Source organism: Corvus cornix, chromosome 24 (genome assembly GCF_000738735.6).
Source record: "Corvus cornix cornix isolate S_Up_H32 chromosome 24, ASM73873v5, whole genome shotgun sequence".
Lineage (NCBI taxonomy): Eukaryota > Metazoa > Chordata > Aves > Passeriformes > Corvidae > Corvus > Corvus cornix.
This window is the reverse complement of record NC_046353.1, coordinates 6,553,309-6,572,841: the sequence shown is the minus strand read 5'-3', so window position 1 is coordinate 6,572,841 and position 19,533 is coordinate 6,553,309. Positions and strand designations below refer to the sequence as shown.

Sequence of the window (19,533 nt, the reverse complement as noted above, 5' to 3'; positions counted from 1 at the left end):
TTGTCCACTGGCACCACACAGGGCAAGGATAAAGCCAAGGGAACACACTGATCCTCCAACACAGCCACACACCTGCCTCCCACTGCCTGGGAGAGCCCTGGGCTTCTCAAGGAGCTGTCTTGGAGTTCTAGGTGTGGTTTTCCCTGGAAACACATCCCAACCCTGGCCCTCTCTGCAGGAAGGCTCAGGCACCCACCAGAGGAACAGGCTGGCACCACTCCCTCAGGGTGTCTTTGTTCCACCTGGCCCGTGATGGCTGAGTCCCAAAGGCACAAAGTGACCAATCTTTAGACTTATACACAAGGTCTACATATATATATATATAGATATAGATATATATATATATACGTACACACACACCATTACATACATATTTAAATATATATATACATATATATATTTGGTTTTGGTTTTTCTCTTTTATCTTTTTTTTTGCTTTTCTTTTCCTCTCCTTTCTCTCCCTTTTAACTTAATGGTGTAGTCTCCTCTGAGGAAGGCTCTGGTAGATGTTCTGGAGACTTCTCTGTCTCCAGCGGGACTTCATCTGGCTTCTCCTCTGTCAGTTTTGGCTCCTCGGACGCTTGAGATCCCTCCAGCTCCTGACTCTGAGCCTGGCTGTTCATTTTCTCCTCTGCTTCGATCTCCTCTGAGGTGGGAATGGAGTTTTTCTTTGGACGGCCTTTGGGCTTCGTTGGAGCTTCCTGTCCACCCTTCAACACCTGGAGCAAAGAGACGACCCGTCAGGATCCTGAACTCTGCTGGTCTCAGGCATCCTGTTCCTGTGTCTAATTCCCTCTCTCTTCATACCATCCCTGCAGCAACAAGACACTCCAGCCAAGGATCTGTATCCGAGCCAATACCAACTTTGTTTGAAGTGACAGTAACTTCTGAAGGTGCCACATACACCAAAGGAACAGCCTGGAACTGCATCCCCTCTCCCAGATCAGAAAACATGGGCACCTCCACTAGATAATGTCACATCATCATGTTCCCACCAGCATTTACTGGGTGGTTGTCCTTTATAAAAAGCATTTTAACTGGAAAAGGACCATGAAGATGAGAATAAGTCAAAGGTGAAAGGAAGATATGAGAAGCAAAAATTAATGATATCAGCACTCAAAACCGCTCTGTTTCCATAAAGCAACACAGTCTTTTTTGTCTGTGCATCAAACCAATCCCAGAAGCACTGAGATCACACAAATGCCAAAAATGCAGAAGGAGATATTTTGGTTCTTCTCTCAGTTTTATTCTCATTTCTTTCACCCCTTTGCTTTGTTCTCCTCCTACTGCCTTTGATCCCTTCTAGCCCACCACATATGATGCAGTATGAACACTTTAAAAAAAGAGACCATCTCTGTGAGAAGTGATCAGGAATAAAACAAATTTTGGTATAAATAGACACAAGTCACTCCACTATGTTCAGCTTCCAAATTTGTTCTTTGCAATCAGTTTTTAAGAGCCATGGAGAAATTACAAGGACCCACTCACCATTTTCTTCCACTTCATCCTGCGGTTCTGGTACCACGTCTTCACCTGGAGCTGAGTCAGCCCCAAGGATTGGGCTAAGTCAAGCCTGGGAGACAAACCAGATAACAAAATAGGTTTACAGAAGCCAAGAGGAGCTCAGGTGCCAGGTCCAGGCAGTCCAACACTGTAAGAGCATTCAGCAGTGTCTCTGTGATCAGTTGTTTTGAGAACAGTCACACAAAAGTGGTAAAACCCATGAATTTAGGATGCAAAGATGCTCCTATGGAAGATGCAGGTGTTTGCAAGCTCTCTATTATCTTTTCTCCTCCTGGAAGTGGCAGGGTTTCTCTGCCCTCTTGGAAACATGAACCTGCTGCACTCCCACTGCTGATACTCCATGTTTGTGCGTGAGTTAGGTGCTACTAGTACAACACGTACGTGGAAAACAGGTCTCTGGTGTCTGAAGCAAACACGTAGGAACAGACACCCAGCATCAGCCTGCCTTTGAAAGTGCTACTCTTTGTCACTACCTTCAGAATGGGGATCATGGTACTTGCTCATTTTTCATGGAGTAGTAGTATGTCTAAATCTATTAATTTCATATACATTCTGCTATTTAGGCAATTTAGGCTTCTAAGTGAATTTATTTTTTGCATGTTTAGCTGCAGGGTATATGTAGCAGACAGCCCTGATTCATCCTCTACAAATCTCCAACCCATGCAAGTTCATGTGAACCCATTCATTATTTCTGTATTAAAGCCCAGGATATGAAGCAAATGCGGCTCAGAGTAGCTCCTGATCCTTCCCCACAGGTGATAGCACCGTGCATCTGGCAGTTTTGCAATGGAGTAGCACAAGGGATGGAGTTGGAAATCCTCAGCCATGCTGGGAAAGTGCCCCTCAGAGTCATGCAAGTCCTGCAGATGGGACAGCTCCAACTCAGAGCCACATTCCAGTGTTCTGGATTCTCTGTCTTTTTGGCAAGTATCTCCTTGCCTTTGGATGGGGGAACACGTTTGTCGGCCAAGTTTTTCATAATAAAACCTTGGTAACAGCTGGGCTCCTTGGGCAACCATTACATTTGTAAACACCCACATACCCCACACCAGCTCTCTGGGCTCCACCTCACACTCAAGGATTCATGCTTCTCCCCAGTTCTGGATTCACTCTGGACCTGCAGGCTTGTTATGCCACTACCTCACATCTGAAGCCATTGATTTAAGACACCATTACCGTTGAGAGTAGAACATGTCAGAGTCATTACCCTGATGTCCTGCACTCCCTCACCATGGATAAACCAGGGCCTTCAGGTGCCCTCCCAGGGGTACAATCTCCTATCCAGGCCAAAAGCTGCAGGAGTGAACACAGACCACAGTCCACTGCTTTGCCACCACGTTTCCAGCCATGAGCTGGCAGAGAGAAGCACAGCTTAGCCAACCCTTCGTGCCTCAGTGCACATGTCTGGTAACACCTGGATTACCTGCACCCAGCTGCCATCTCTTGCCACACTCTTCAGTGCAACCAGCACTGCCTGGAAACCCAAGGAAACAAACACAGGGGAAGTGGTACATGGGCAGGAATTGCTCATCGGCCCCAATGAAGCCAAGGAACAGTCATACGAGATTGTTAATTACCAGCCTTGAGTGCTTCAGCAAAGTGTCAACCATCTGGTGATGTGAAGCTGTGAGGAGTCAGTGCAGGCACAGCAGGAGCTCTGAAACTCATGAGACAGGCTGGCCATGGCCAGGAAATTTGGTCTTGCTGCAATTTGGTGACAGGCAGTAGGAGCAGAAAATGCCGTCTTCAAAATCAATTTAAATATTGGGACCCTGTCCTCTGTGGAATGCAGGGACTGATACCTTTCAAACCTTCTCCAGGTTTACAAACTTCCTAGGAATTGGATGGATCATTTTTCTACAATTTAAATTTGCAGAGTAGGATTCAAAGCCCTTAAAAAAGCTAAAACCTCCCTCAGTTTGGTTTGCCCATGGAGTACCAAGTGGTGCCTAAGAACTTGCCTGTGCCTTTGTAAGGCAGCTTTCAACCCCAGGCTCTGCTTTCCAAGCTGATGGACAGGCCACCACCTTCCCACTGCATTGCTGCCCAAGGTGCTGGACAAAACCCAGCTCAGGAGCCAGCTGAAGATAGTATGGACACACAGCAGCCATGGACACACAGCCATCCACCAGCAGATCCCGGGGGAGACAGGCTCTGTCTTTTTTCAAGTGTGCAGCAGGAATGGGAAAGGCAGAGATCCTTCTGCTCTGAGAAGATCTCTGAGCCTGGAGACCTGCTCCCAGGCACGTGTATCATCATCTGGCATTTCCATTGATATGACCTATTTGTGTCACCTTTGATCCCAGGAAAAGAAGCCTTGAAACTGCATCTGGTTACCTGCCCATGGCTGCGGCCAATGGCAGAGGCACCTCGGTGGAGCCATAGGCAGCACCCCCCAGCCAGGGAACGTTCAGTGTGGAACAGCTGAGCAGGGCTGGAGCTCATCCCTATTCCTGGTGTGAGCAACCCACCTACCTGTCAGGGGTAGAGAGGTACTTCTGCTTCTGGAACTTCTTCTCCAGGCCCATGAGCTGGATCTCGGTGAAGATGGTTCTACTCCGGCGCGGCTTCTTTGAGCGTGGCAGGGGCTGCTCTGCCTCCGACTCGCTGCTGCCCTGGGCCTCGCTGGGGGAACCCTCTGTGCCTGTGACCCTCACACAGGACTGGGCTGGCAGCACCCGGGAGCTGCCGGCAGCTGGGAGCAGCTGGGGCACCACGGGCGGCTGCCGGGTGATGACGGAGATGAGAGGATACGCCCGAAGAGAAGGGGACCCTGGCAGGGAGGAAGCAGAGGTGGATGAAGGTCAGTTCAGTGTTGATGTGTTTGAGCTGGGGAGAGCAGGGAGACAGGAATAGCTCTCCTGGGTCTGCCATTTGCTTGTTAAAGGACCACAAGGCAGAATATTCCATGCTTTGGACCTGCTACCTTCTCCCAAATTGCGTAGCTTCCCTTGGGCTGGGGAACCCTAACCCTAACCCTGATCCTGATCCTGACCCTAACCCTAGGACAGGAAAAGGAAGGACTGCCTTTCCACTCCTTTTTTAGGAGCTATTATAGCACACACCATTGAAATCATCTGTCTAATTACTGCAGGAGATTAGACTCCAAGCAGAAGATGAAATCTATCCCCATTCTGTTCCCAACTTTGTTTCCCTGGGGAAACTAGGACAGGGCTCACTTGAGACAGTCACCTCCCCTCTCCTTGCAGGTAACAGACAACAGAGTCCAGTTCAGTCCAATTCATCCCATCCCCTAACAGGCCACTGCATCAGAACCACTTTCATCCTCCATTGCTCACACTGATCCCGCTGACCATGCAGGAAGATGAGGATGCATAGATCCCAGGAGTTCTTCACTGACTGAACTTTGCATCTTACACAACCAGTTGATACCAGCCCTAAAAACAAACCAGTTCTGCTCCAATCCTTTCAGGTCAGGGCTGTTCTGGGATGACAAATCCAAATATTCCCAAACACTAGAGGAAGTTCTGATTCACATCAGGCCTTCTGATTTACAGCTATAGCAAATTCCTGCTCAGCCTTAGCCCCAGGAAATCGAATGTTCCTTTAAAGTCTGGGCAGGGAAATTGAGCTACATAAGAGAAACGTAAACTCACTGTAAGATGAGATACACAACCTGCAGAGTCTGGGGCAAGTCGCTTGCTCTGTACCTCAGTTTACCTCATTTGCAATATGGAAACAATCCTCCTTGCCTACATCACTGGTGGTAAAACATGGATTAAAATTTAATGTACACAAAGTATTCGGAGATCTTTAGATAAACAGTACCGTAGAAAGGAACATATTACACCAGCAGGCCTGATTGAGAAACCCTTCACATGAATCACCACTAATGAAAATAATGATCTCTAGACCTCAGTGAGTGTGTTGGGGTGAGTAACTGCACAGTGGAAGAAAGGAGTTGCCAGGCTGGCCTGCTGGTGACCTGTATTCCTCAGCCCTCTCCCCAAGTGTAGGGTTGGGATCACAGGAACCAGGCCCTAGGTGAGCTCTGGTGCCCAAGGTACAGCAAAGAACTACAAAGGTTGTTGATCGTCGCTTCTCTCCTCAACCACAGCAAGTCGTACAAAATCCAGCTACTTACAAAGCAAGCTTGGAAAACTATTGTCAAAACCCCAAATCCCAACAGACTGGGATGTAAGGACAGCTGTGACTACAGACTGGGGTTTAGGCAGACCGGGGCTTCAGACTTGCTTTCTCCTCCACAACTCTGCAACACTAAAAATCAAAATATTGCCATTAAATGTAAAGCTGTCCACTTAAACCACCAAGAAAGCACTTGAGAGATGAGATCAGAATTGCCAAGCCAACCTTTAGCTTGTGTCAAGCTTTAGCTACCTTTCCTTTCTGTGGATTTTTTCCAGCTGAAGACTCTGCTGATCTACAGCACCACCGAGTAACCTGGTGGAAATTCTGCCTTGATGTACAACTTCAGTGGCTGCTCAAAGATCATAAATTAGGACAGAGTGTGCTGTCCTTTGCTTTACACACTAAATCTGTTCTGGTATTTATGCACCCTCTGACACCACCCAGCTACACAGAAGGTAAAGCAGATGCTGCTCCCACAGCCTATGTCCTCCTTGTCAACCCACCACTGTTAATTTCTGACACTGTGGGATAACAAAAACTTGCTGACCCACCCGTAGAACAGATGATTTCTTCTCTTTCAGCCAAATTTGTCCAAAAATCATCCTCTCTTGCCTCCTCGAAGGGTCCCTCCATTTCTAGAGTCCTATGCAGGAACATGGAGGCCACCTCCACCATCAGAGGTGTTCCTGGGTGAGCCATGAGTTCATGTGTTGACGTCTTCGTTTGCAGCAGTCCTGGGATTCAGCCCCTGTACACAACTGCTCTTGGTCACTCAGGCTCCGAGAGGCTTCTTGGATCCCAGTTCCACCCTGTTCTGCATGAGGAGACTGAAAACTGATACCCGTTCTTAGTCCATAAGCTTACTCCAGAAAGGAGTGGGTCCAGTCTTATTCCCTCCCCTTATCCCGCTGCTATCGGTCATGGTTCAAACCTGCCCATAACAGAGCTCCTGCTCCTCTACAGGTTCATCCTCCAAGCCTTATCCCATAGCCCATTCCTGCCCTCGCTCATGGGTAGCTTTTGGCACCAGAGCACTGGTTAATCAGTACTTTTGTACCTCCAGATATTTCCAGCAGGGCTCTCCATAAAGCACAAAATTACTCATGAATAATACATCACCAGAGCTCAGAAGCCCCTGCAAGACTCCAAGTGACTGAAACCTCTGGATGAAAGGATTTTTACAGGGAACTCTCTTCAAGGGAGGTCAGCAAAGTTATTTGATATCAGAGCAACCAGGGATATTTGCTTTCCTGTATGGCATGGCAGCAGCACATGGGACGGTTTCAAGGCAGGGGAGGATGGTTACAATCGTCCCAGAGCTTAAGATCTGCCTTCATCAAACAGAGAAAAGTCTCTTCAGGCTATTTTTCTAATAGTCAAGTATTACTGCAGGCCTAGGCCCTAGGGTATATCACTGTGTCCCGCAGCCATAGGGAGGAGAAGAGAGAAGATCCAGCAGGCAGGAATTGTGCAGCAAGATTGATTTATTTAATTATTTTACAAACTCTTTTATAGACTTTTTTCTTCACTGTCTAATTGGACAAAGATTCAGCCACCCCTTGGGGTGATTGGCTAAAATCCTAAAACATCCATTGTCAAAATATTTTTCTACTGTACCATAAACAAGACTTTTCAAGGTTGCAGGTGGCTTGGTCGTTTACAGAACTCTGCTACTTCTTCTGTGAGAGAAAAGTCTCTGAAGGACTTAGAAAATAGCAAGAAAATCCTTTCTAGCAGCATTTTTGTATCTACAGTCAAGTAAGATCAGGATTAAAGGAACTGCTGTCCCAGATCAGCAGCAAGGCCTTGGCTATTTTTGCAGGGTACAACAGTGGTTATTAGAGAAGCAGATGACACCAGAGTTGTTTGGGTCTGTGTTTTCAAGTGCTGAGCACCTGAATGAGGGGATACATTTTCCAAAATGTTCAGCAGCCAGCAGCTGTGCCCTGACCAAACAGTCAGAAAAGCTCAGCACATGCTTATTTCTGGTGCTCACGTCAGGACACAAATTTATTTACAGCCCTTCTGAAACCGCGATGCTGCTTCTGCACAAGTTGTGGTTCACAACTGCCAAGCTGATTCGAGCTCCAGGTGCTGAACAGATTTGTGAGGCTGTTGACACTAAGTGTCATGTATTTGCTTATCATTTTTGCTTGTAAGAGTAACCTTTGCTTATGGTTTGACACCAACAGTTGTGACAGTGCTTTTAGAAACCATCATAAGTAATGAAAGCATCATGATCAGCCCAGCTTATACAAGACTGCTCAGCTTTGTGCCCTCAGCTTGGTGAGGACACAGGATGGTTGTGGCATGGAGTAAGGAATAAGGATGGCATCTAGAAAAGGCATGGGGTTCAAGGCTGCAGATATTTTGGGGGGAAAGCTACAGGTCAGAAAGGGGGCAGTGCTTTAGCAGCCCCTTGCATGCAGAGCAAACCAGAAATAACTGACCTCTGCATTGCACAAGTCAGCTTTCAGATCCCAGAGAAAAAAGCCCAAGTTCAGTGTCCTGCTCTAGATCTAGTTGTCCCAAAGTTCAAAGCAGCTGAAGCTGAACCAGTCCATTGTCTCTAGGTACACTGCTAACGACTCCCCTTAAACCATCCGTACAGTTCTCACCCTGATAAAGCCTTGCCTTCCAAACACCACGAAATCTGAGGCAAGATCTAAACTTCACATCCCCCAGAGCTCAAAGGTACTTCTAGACTGACATGGTATTGTAATAATGGCATAATTTCCTGATCTTCAACAAATTAAATGTTGGCAAGCAGCTCTTGTCTGCTCAGCACTGTTGTGAACATGCACTGTCTCCCAGATTGGGATGAACGGCAGTGAAGAGCTCTTTCTTTTCCATTCCTGCCTTTCACAATGGTTCCACTGAATGCGTTCTCACCTGTGCTGATGTGTGAGCACCTTTTCTGAACCACTGCTCTTTTGCACATGAAAACCCAAAAGCTGCCCACATAAGCCAGGAAATGAGGAATTTTCTACCCCAGAAACACACCTAAAGCATTTTACTATTTCCATCTAAAACTGTCAAGAGGACCCACACTCCAATGGTGAAATCACCAGTGGTTTAGGACTCAGGAGATCTCACTGCTCTTCACAGGGACAGTGGTCCCCTACTATGTGGCTTTCTACAGAAAAGTCCCAGTTTTATCTACTAGAATAATCCTAATCACCTCAAAGCCTAGGGTAGTCTCGGCCTCACTCTGCTGCTGAATACTTCTCAAATACTTGAGAAGCATAATTCCATATTTCATACCATGCACAACTGAAGGAGTGCTGCCTAAACAACAGAATTTTTCCTGTAGTTCTTTTCTAAGGATTTGAATAATCTCAAGCAGCAAGAAAGCTCTTATTTCTGTCCACCCCAGAAAGCAAACATCTGGCCACTCTTGCTAGAACTAACCAAGGGCTAAAAATAAAATAGATACTGGATCTGCAGAGCATTTTCTATGATCTGAAAACATTTTGCTTTGCTATTTAAATCAGTGTTGGCAGCCACTGTACAGTGAATAACAGGTCTGCAGTAAGCACTGCCCACTCCACCTTGGCATGAATTGGCTTACTCAAGCCACACAGGTCTGGGAGAAGTCTGGACTCCTGTTTCCTAATTATATGTCAAGTATTTCTGCTACAAATGTATCATGATTTGATGCATCCAAAGATTTTTCTTCTCGTTTGTTTTCATCAGCAAGACCAAGAAGATGTTACATCAAGAAGACCAACCTGAAGCCATCTCTACTCATCTGCTGGGACATTTCTAAGAAACTTATTTTAAACTACTTCTGACCACAACGTAAGACACAGTGGATACACCACCACTGCACCAGATCACCTTGCAGAAGTTGTAATTAAAAATAAATACTTCAAACAAATCTTTTCCCCTTATTTACCCCCTCCTTCCCTCCTCCCTGGCTTAATTTCAAGCCCAGCAGACACAGAATAGAAGGAAAAGGGAAAGCACTAATTAATTGCGCGGTTTGACTGCCGGCAATGGAAGAACAGTTTTCCTCCCAGGGAAACTCAGTTTCCAAATGTTGTTTTGGAAGGCAAGAAAGAAAGAGGAAGGAAAGATTTATGGATCAGCTCCTCTTGGCAGGACAGCCCTGCTCAGAGGCAGAATGAAATCTCACTCAGAATGGGCTGCAGTGAAAGGTAAATAATGAAAGAAAATGAATTTATGACTCAGGAAGGTCTATAAATCTCTCACCTCCTGAGTGTCAAAACAAAGGGAACCAAGAAGGAGTTGAGTTCATTTAGGAAAGAATTGTATTTTGCTGAAGGAGGAGGCAGCCTACTGAAAGGAATAAGCAAACCCTGAGTGGAGCAAGGAAAATAAAAGAAGCATGGAAACGTTGAGAATTTTAGTTCAACTACACACAGTTTGTTTAGTGGGGAGGGCATTACATTGACTTTTTCCACCACAGATCCCAAAAAGCAGAGCTTTTCCAACCATACCGATTCCATGGATCTCAGCTGGACTTTACCACCGCATCCAGAGCTGAGCAGGGACCTGGTACAGTCCAGGAACTCACTGTAGCCCAGGAGCCAAGTGCTTTAAACAAGTGCTTAAAGACAACATCCAGGTACTCACAGTGTGCTGCAGGACACAGGACATCCCCTCAGTCAGAATGGGCTACTTTGCCTCATGGTTGCCAGAGCTGCCAAAAGCTGACCAGAGACAAAACCTGACCCTTGTGCAAGGGCTGTGTACCTCTGCTGAGCTTCCTCAGGCAGCACATGGACCTGCAGCACCCCTCTTGTCTATTAGAAACCCCACTGAGTGCAGGAAAGCAATTCTTGCACTCAGGTTAGACCTTACCCCATCTATTTTTGGTGACATTGGATTTAAACCTTCTCTGCTCCATTTATACCAGGCTTAGGTACTGAGAAGTTCCCCAGACATGGGAGACTCTTCCTTATTAACTATTAGAAGTTATTAGAAGGCATTGGATTCTTCCCAAGACCAGTGCTGTGCTCCACCAAGCACCCTGAGACAGACATAAATAAAGGCAAGAGGAAAGGGAAGAACAGCAACAGGCTGTGCATGTATCAGAAAAATTCATATCCTCTCAGGAACAAGTGCTTAGGAGAGGGTTGAGGGGAATTTCCATGTGTCCCAGACATCCTTGATCCAGCCCTTTCCAAGATGCTTGGCCCACAGGAGCACTGTCATGAGCACTTGAATCCCAAGTTTTAAAAAAGGACCTGGGTGATGTTTCTGCCATGCAGCATGGTGGGAACAGATCCCTCCACTGTCACCAGAATGGGAAGCAGCAGAGCCATGCCAGGGGATGACTGCTCCTGAACCAATTATGGCCTGGGAAGAGGTGCGCTAACGAGGCTGTGATCACTGTGCTGGCAGCTTGGCACTTCCCAGCCGTGAGTCCGTGTATGTGCACGGAGCAGCCCTTGGGACACACTGGCACAGACGGTCCTTCGGAGCTGGAAGTCCAGCCACAGCAACAAAGCCTCCCTAAGCTGTCCCTGAGCAAGGCAATGGAGCCTAGAGGTGGTACCTAAGAATGGAATTAGATGTTTCTAGCACCCCTAGAAACAAAGCTTGGCCAGAGAGGTGGAGACAGGTAATTTGTCAGAAACCCTTTGTATCAACTAGTTCAAGCATTGATTCTCTTCTCATCCTTTCCAGCCTTTCTGTAAGACAACCCTCAGATACTCTTTTACATTTCCTATACCTCTTTCAGTATTGGAAGAGCTGGAAAACCTGCAGATAATCCTCTGAGCCTTTACAAGTGCCAGAGCTCAGCTCTATAAGCAGATTTTTCTGTGACTATTGGATATTAAATGGAAATCCTGGAACTGGGAGTGCTTGAAAATGCTCTTTGTTGCCATTCTTCTTCTCCAGCACCTCAAAGCTCAGTGACAGAGTTAGCCCTGTTTTGGGAGAGGAGAATTGTCTCTGGTTTGGTTTCTTTTTCTACTTGCTCTCTTTCTTTGGATACGTGTGGAAATCAGTTGTATCCAAAGTTGTTAAGTCTCTGCATAAGAGCAGAGGCGAAGGGCACTTCTGGGACATTCTGAAAGCTTCCAGAAATAGTTTCAAGACTCAGCCCAAATGCACACAGACAAAATTTCCATAGGAATTGTGTCACAGAAGCTACAGGAAAGCAGAGCAATCAACCCTGAAATCTTAAGTGCAGAGCTGGAATACAACAGACACTGCTGGTACTCCAAAATAGCACCAGTGAGGTTCCTTGGAGCAAAGTTTAACTGCTCCTCAACCAAAGACTGCAGGTACATTCACACCAGACTCTTTTGCCACTTCAGTAACTCTATTAATCTGACAAGGACCATGAGTCTTGCAGACATTAAATGCAACTCAGCAACACAGCAAAAAGTGTAGCAAATGGCTTCTGTTCATTGTGAAAAAATCCAGACCTAACTGATGTCCATGGCAAAATGCCCATCAGCTTCAGTGGAGCCAGGATTTCACCCGCATGTGCCCACAGAAAGAAAACAGAAAATAAAACAAAAAAAAGGATATTAGTGCAGCTAATTTTAGCACAGCTAAAATGAACCTTTTTTTAGGCATTCTGACTGAAGGCCAGTTCTTCAGGGGTCCATACCTCCATATGAGCCAAGTGGGAGTGGGCAAAAAAATTGGCATCTGATCAAATGGCAATTTTTGACCTCAGATTTTCAGATGGGAGAAAATGTGGGCTCATCCAGGAGTCATGTTTAAACTTCCCTAAGAGAACAGTTCCTTTTCTCTTCAATCACTTTTTTGGGGGGAGCAGGTTTTTAGCTAAATCTGTTGCAAACAAACACACTGATGTTGCTAGAGGATGACTTAAAAGATGCTCCCCCTCAAAGCATCTCCCACTCTGCAAATCCCAGTCCAACTCCCCAGGGATGACTGGTGCTGGACACAGCTCCAGCTTCCATTCCCTGTGGTCTGGGACACTTGGAGCTGTGGCTGAGTTCAGCCCAATTTCAAAGCCACAGGGGAAATTTCCTCAGCTCTTGGAGCTGTAGGATCCAGGTTTTCCTTTTCAAGTCTGTCCCCATTAGCAGTTGCTGTATAACTTCTCCATAGTAACAGCAATTAATAAGTTTGAATGATGCAAGGCGTGCATGCTGCAGGTCTCCACAAAAACCAACAGAAAAATAATTAATCCTTACTTATTAATGATAGTTGATATTCATATCGTGCTTTTTTGTATGTTTAAGTAAGTAATTGGCCTTAAACAGCTGAGAAGCCTGGGAGCCTCCCTGAACAAGACTTGTCTCGCTCCCTGTTGCCACAGGAACACGGCCTGGGACAGGGCTGGATGTGGGGCAATTATCCATCTTAAAAACACAATCCAAAACTCACCTAGAGCATCAGTGTCTCCAGGAATGCCAGATCCCTGAAGGATGGCACCAGGGATCTTCTGGCAGGGCTGGTGATCACCATTCTGACAAACTGGCTTTGTTCAGGGGTGTTCAGCGGGGGAGGAGGTAGTAATGCACCTTGAAGCTGGAGTGGGAAGGCCTGGCTGTGGTGTCCTGGGGCGGTCACTGGGATATCCTGGGATAACAATGCCCAGCTGCCGAGTTTATTCCCAGTTGCTGGAAAGACACGAGCCAGCACCACCTGGTGTGATAGGCTGCTGTCCCTGCACACAGCAGCCTTTCTTCCAGGCTGTCAGTGAAGCAGACGAGTGTGCCAGGACCTTGTCAGATCCTCAGTGAAGAGGAAAATTTATATATAAAGAAGATTTATTTTGTTTTAAAGAAGCATTTAGAGAATCTATTTGGCCAGCACTCAAGAAATTCATTGTGGCAAATGTAATGGCACTGTGGCTTCATCAGCAGAAAATGAATCAGAACAGACACCACTTCTGTACTTTGAATTATTCTGCTTCACGTACTCAAAGGACAACCTGCCTTTTTGATGGGAGCCCCCGTTGACTCAAACCCACCCCCTTCAGCCAAACTGAGCATGACTCAGAGAGGCCCTGCTCATTGTCAATGGCTAAGCAAAAGGAACTCTGTCTGAGACTCCTCATCTTTAGCAAATGATTCCTTTAAATTCTACTCAGTGGGAAAGGAGGTGCTCTGAACACAAGCAGATCTGCCCTAATATTTATTGGATACATGGGCCCAAGGCCATCATGACTGCAAACAGCTCCCCAGGGAAGGCAGGTTTGGAAGGGAACCTCCATTCCAGACCCTTATTGCTTGGACTCAGAGGGAATTCTAAGCCCAGACCACATCAATCCCGGAGAAGGAAACACCAGCACATCTCCATAAACAACAGCACTCCTGCAGTGCAGGGAAGTTCCTGGGATACAATCCACCAGCTGCCTGCCCAGATCTGCACCAAGGGACACTTCGGCTCCACTAAGCCAACTTCAGCTTGTAACTCTTTCTTTTGAACGGAGTCATGTTAAATACTTCAGCCAAGAGTTCCCTCCATCACTGAGAAGGGTCAGCACCAGAGCTCATCACCCACTGCACCCAGACTTCACAAGTGGAGCAGCCAAAGGATGAGAGAATGGAACAGCTCTAAGGAGTGGATTTACAGGAAGTTTCTGGTCTTGGCTATTGGGGATGGAGGAGGAAATTGGCACTGAGATGCCAAAACTCTCAGGGTGTCTCAGCTTAAGTTGCAACAGTTTACCAATGACAGACATGACCAGACATAGTGGGACACTGGGAGAGGCCAGACCGACTCCTCTGTCTGGATGGTGTCACTGGTCAAGGAGCAAGATTTGGACTTTGATGGAGAAACAGCTCATCCTAGCTGAGAGGGTGGAGTTTGATAAAAGGGTAAGTCCTGTCCTGTGCTCTGTTCTGCTCCCTGAGCATCTCTCCCTGGCCACTGCCAAAGCTTTGAGTCTATATGGACCTTGGGCCAACACATTATGGCCATTCTTATATCCTCACACATCTGACAAATGATTGTGCCTTCTCTCAGGATTTCACAGTTTCTGTCCAAGTTCAAACACATAATGCCATGGGTGCATAAATCAATCAGTCCCTCACTTCCTGCTCTGTTAATTATTGTCACTGCATCCATAAGCAAACACCAGCCTTGGCCAGCTGACTGGCCATGCACACAAAAGCACTTTTCAGGTTTCTCAAGCCCACCCTTGTGTGAGCTCCAGCAGAAAGCTGGCCATAAATATCACTACCTCTTCCTGCCCCGAGCCTCTAAAACATGTTGCTGAGTGACACATGGGAAGAAAGAGAGTGCAATTGTTTCTCAACACCAGACTGTGTAAATTTTGCCTGATGGATCGTTTGGAAAATGCTTTTTCCTTCTCAGGAGAATAGTGGATCAGTGTTTAAAATACACAGACATCTCTCTCTTTTCTTCCCAACTGAAATGAAAGGGGGACTTCAGCAAGTACCAGTGTTAACCTGAAACAGACCTGTCATAGAGGCAAAGCCTCTGCCTCTTAGAGCTGTGGCTTACAATCTCAGGGGTTGCTTTATTATTAATTTTTCCCCCATCAGGACACATTCAGCAGAGAGCTTGGTCTCTCTGAGCTGCATATATGATTCTTTGATCTTGCATCTGCCCTAACACAGAGAAAACCCATCTCTGTTTCCTCTATGGACAAAAATAAACTCTGTGGATGATTTGGCTGAGCAGCTGCACAAACAATGCAATTTAGAAGGATGCAACTGATACACGAGCAGGTTTTGTTCACAGCCTGCTTGTCCTTTGTGGTTGCCAATTAGATCAGTGGTCTTAACCCAGCTCTGGTGGCTGGGGTAAGGAGGAGAGACACATAGAGGGAACAAAGCCGAGCAAAATGCACATCCCAGTATTATTCCAGGAAGCTGAAACCCTGTTAACAGAATCTAGAGCACCCTGGAAGAGGATTTCCTCCAAACCTGATCTTTTTGTTTGAATAAGCTGATTATGTCACAGCTTCCATGAGCACAGGGCATGGCTATTTTTATCCTCTTCACATCAAGTAACAGCACACCCATGTCACCTCACAGATCCAATCTTAACCAAAAGAGAATGAATCGAGGACAGCTAAGCTTTCACTTTTTGCATGGGGGAAAATACACAGCTGGATTTCCAGGTTACAGAAACTTTTCACTGCCAGCCATTCTGCAACATAAAAACCAGCGCTGGCAACTTCATTCCCAAAGCAGCTTCCTTGACTTCAGGACTCTCCGTATTATATAAAGTCAGTCATGAGCTGAAGATGTTGTAAGAACCCTCAGTCATGGCTCCATCTCCACCTCTTCCTGCAGCTGTGAGTGTCCCATATGGACATGGGGAGGTGGATGCTCCCATCAGTTACACCCCAGTCTCCCAGCAAACTGATTGATGGGAGCCAGGACCCAGTGTCTTCATTCCAGGGTCGGTGGCGTATTGGGGTTTTTCAGCTGAAACACAAAGTGAGTTTCACTCTTACAGGAATTCATCTAATCTCAAAAACAAGATGAAAAATGTCTCAAGGATGGGCAGTCCCCAAATGGACACATCCAGAAAAGGCAGTTCCATGAGCAAAATGTCAGCCTCAGAGTTGCAAAGCACGTTGGAGGCTTGAAACCAGGTATGGTCCAGAAAAGTGATGACAACGTTTTCCCAGATACCAGGCTGTCCATAGCAAAGCCCTGACAGAAGGATGAGACAGAAATTCCAGCTGGTGAGCTCTAGCTGTCCTGACCTCCTCTTGCTCAGAGGAGCTGAGGCTGCCCCATCCCTGGAAGTGTCCAAAGCCAGGTTGGATGGGGTTTGGAGCAACATGGGATAGTGAAAGGTGTCCCTGCCTGTGGATACAAATATGCTGCTAGCAAGAATTTCTCTTGCTTCTTTCCAGTCTCGTGGATACTTTTCTCTCTCACAGAAGATATCAGCAGAGTTCTATAAGCTATGAACACCTGCGACCTTGCAGAGCTTTGTTTATGGTACAGTAGAAAAATATTTTGACAGTGGATGTTTTAGGATTTTAGCCAATCACCCCAAGGGGTGGCTGATCCTTTGACCAATTAGACTATGAAGAAAAAAGTCGATAAAAGAGTTGTAAAATAATTAAATGAATCAATCTTGCTGCACAATTCCTGCCTGCTGGATCTCTCTCCTCCTCCCCACCACTGCGGGATACCATGATACCTGCCCATGGCTGGAACTGGATGAGATTCCAACCCAAACCATTCTGGAATTCCATGATTCAGTGATCTCCAAATGCAAACCCTCATTCATGTCCAACATTGATCTGTGTGATTTTTTTCCATTCTGATAGGAAGTCAGCCAAGGACACACGGTTTCCACATCTCCAGACAAATTTAGATTGGACTTTGGGTGGAGGTAAGGCCCTAATTAGTCATAGTGGATGGAATTAAGTTTCTACGGTGCTCAAATTCAGCATTAATTGTGAATTAATGCCCTTATGGGCAGAAATGTTACAACTGTTCTAAACAGGACAACTGTTCCAAACAGCTCCAATCCAGAACTACAAACATGCCCCTGGAAACGCTCTGATTTAGGGATCCAGGTGGGAAATTTAGGGATCCAAGTGGGAAGTTTAGGGATCCAGATGGAGAACCCTCCCTCAATCTAAAATTTGGAGTCAAAGCTTTGGTTATCACCCACCTCTGGTTTCATCACCCATGGATTCTTCTCTGAGTTCCCTACAGCCCCTGTCACTGGGGAATGTGGTGTTGCTGTGTTCCACAGGGATGCTGGGGCTTCCTAATCTCATTCCAATGCCAGTTATAAAAGTCAATAGGCAAAAAGCAACACAGCCCTTTCTTCCCTTCACACGTGGGCGGGGGTATCATTCCCACCAGCAGAGGAAACAGCTCTGGGCTGATGGGAATATTGTCACATTCTCACCAACTTTACTCTGTCCCATAAAGCACCAAAAGAATGAAGTTCTGTTCACTTAGGTGTAGATTTTGGGGAAACACGACCTCAGGCCCAGTATTTCCACCCCTGGCACTGCCTTAATGTTCAATCTCAGCCAACTGCCTGAACCCTACTGGACTTCTGTTTTCCCCACATGCAAAACAAGGGAGATAACACCAACCCCACCAGTTGTATGGCCTGGAAAGGACTCAGCAGCAGCCATGTGGGGAGGCAGGGTGTTGTTAGCTCCCAGCTCCCTGCAGACATTGCCCATTAATAGATTGCATGAGCGCTGTGCTGAGAACTCTCTTTGTGTCATACGATTATGAAATTCCTTAATGTGCCATTAATATATATGTTAATTTTGAAGCAATGCATGTGTCCTGCTCTTGTGCAAGCAGCAGTGTTTCCACGGGAACTCCTTCAATAACAGCACTGTGTGGCTTTTCCAACAAAAATAGCCTTTTCCAGCTCAACTTTTTTTAAAGTTCTCCTCACCCAAGAAAGACATTCTGCCCAGGATCAGCTGTGGCTGCCAATTTTAACATGATGCTGATCTAAATAACTCTGCAGGGAATATTTTATGTATCTCCCAAATCTCACCACTACCAGACTGATTTGGCACTGCTGGGATGAAGCTCATCTTTGATTTGGCATTTCCACATGCAAACAGACAAAATCTTTACATTGACAGTGTTTGCATTAAGCTCTGAAATAGGGGCTGTATCCCACCTGGAATGTTATTAAGCTGTCCAGAGAATTTAGGCAATTATTGGCATTTACTGCTCTGTGGTGAAAACACCCAACACTGCTGACCCATCACATGAATTGGTTTGCTCTGCTCAGCAATGGTGTGATACTTCTGAGGGAGCTTTTATACTCTTAGAGCCACAAGAGCCTTAATATGAACCATATATGAAAAACGGTTTCAATTTTAAATTTTTTTTTTAAACATCCTGCTCATTTTTTCCTCTCTGTTGAAGTATTGATGCCATGCCCACAGCTGTCCCTGTTTCCATCCCAGGAGGTCTGCTGGGAAGGAGACCCAAGGACTTTCAGTTTATGTAGAGCTTTTGAAAGATTTGCTTGGACACTGCAGCCCATTTCGTTGCCTTGAAATAGATCTTCTCCCATTAATTAAAAAGTGCTTTTTAGAGTCTTTTTCCTCCTTTCTTAAAGCCATTCCACAGAAGTTAAAGCCTTGATGTTAGATGGATACAACGTTGAATCCATATGGATATAAAGATATAGTTGGTTAATAAAAAGATGAGTTCTGTGTCTACTCTGTGTATTCCAACCACCACAAACACTCTACCACCACATCCTTCACACGTACAAAATGACAAAGTGGAGGGAATAGTGCAGTTGAAACTGCAGCAAAATAAGGAACTTATAATCTGATATAAAAATTGGCTCAAATACCTAAAGATTTCAAATTATTTCGGTCCTTTATTAAAAATAAATTAAGAAAACAAAATTTAAGGCATTTGAATAGCTTTCTCCTTCCAAATGCATTAAGTTTCAGAATGACAACACATTCCTACTTGTTTCCAATTCGGAGGGAACAAAGTAAGAATCTTGAAAGGAAAAACAAAAATCCCGTATGAAAAAATAATCCTGTAAATTGCCTTCTCACACATTAAAAAGAGGCAAGGAAAAGGCACCATTTAAATTATTTTCTCCTCTCAGTGGGTCACGTTTCATTAACTTGTTGAGAATGAAACACACTCCCACCAGGACATTAACATCTCATTTCCAGTGCTGCTGGGGTGAGGAGCCTGAATAAAAATAAATGGCTTCTCCAATGAGACACATCATCCATCGCCAGCATGTAAAACACAGTCATTAATCACAGCACAACCTGCTTATTATGGGCATTCAAGCACTGGCAATACAAATGCTTATAAAACAGGGGCTCCTTTCATAATTCCCTGCCCTTGTCTCTCAATAGTTTAGAGGATTAACCCTTTTACAGCGAGGGATGGGCAAACTGGTTTTGCCTAATTCCAAACCAACCTGACATCATGGGTTCAAAAGTTCGACTTGAACTTGAACGTTCTCAGGTGCAGTTTG

At 45.7% G+C, this 19,533-nt stretch overlaps 1 protein-coding gene across 1 annotated transcript in view; it reads right to left on the bottom strand.

Annotated features, from left to right (window-relative positions):
* Nucleotides 1-404: 404 nt before the first annotated feature.
* Nucleotides 405-19,533, bottom strand: part of BARX2 (BARX homeobox 2) — a 32,940-nt gene continuing 13,811 nt past the window's right edge. Inside the window, exons 2-4 of the mRNA XM_039564959.1 lie at nt 4,000-4,297; nt 1,489-1,573; nt 405-719 (exon numbers count right to left, since the gene is read on the bottom strand). Coding sequence (XP_039420893.1) covers nt 465-719; nt 1,489-1,573; nt 4,000-4,297 — 638 coding nt within the window. The 3' untranslated portion in view covers nt 405-464. The remainder of the gene's footprint in view (nt 720-1,488; nt 1,574-3,999; nt 4,298-19,533) is intronic.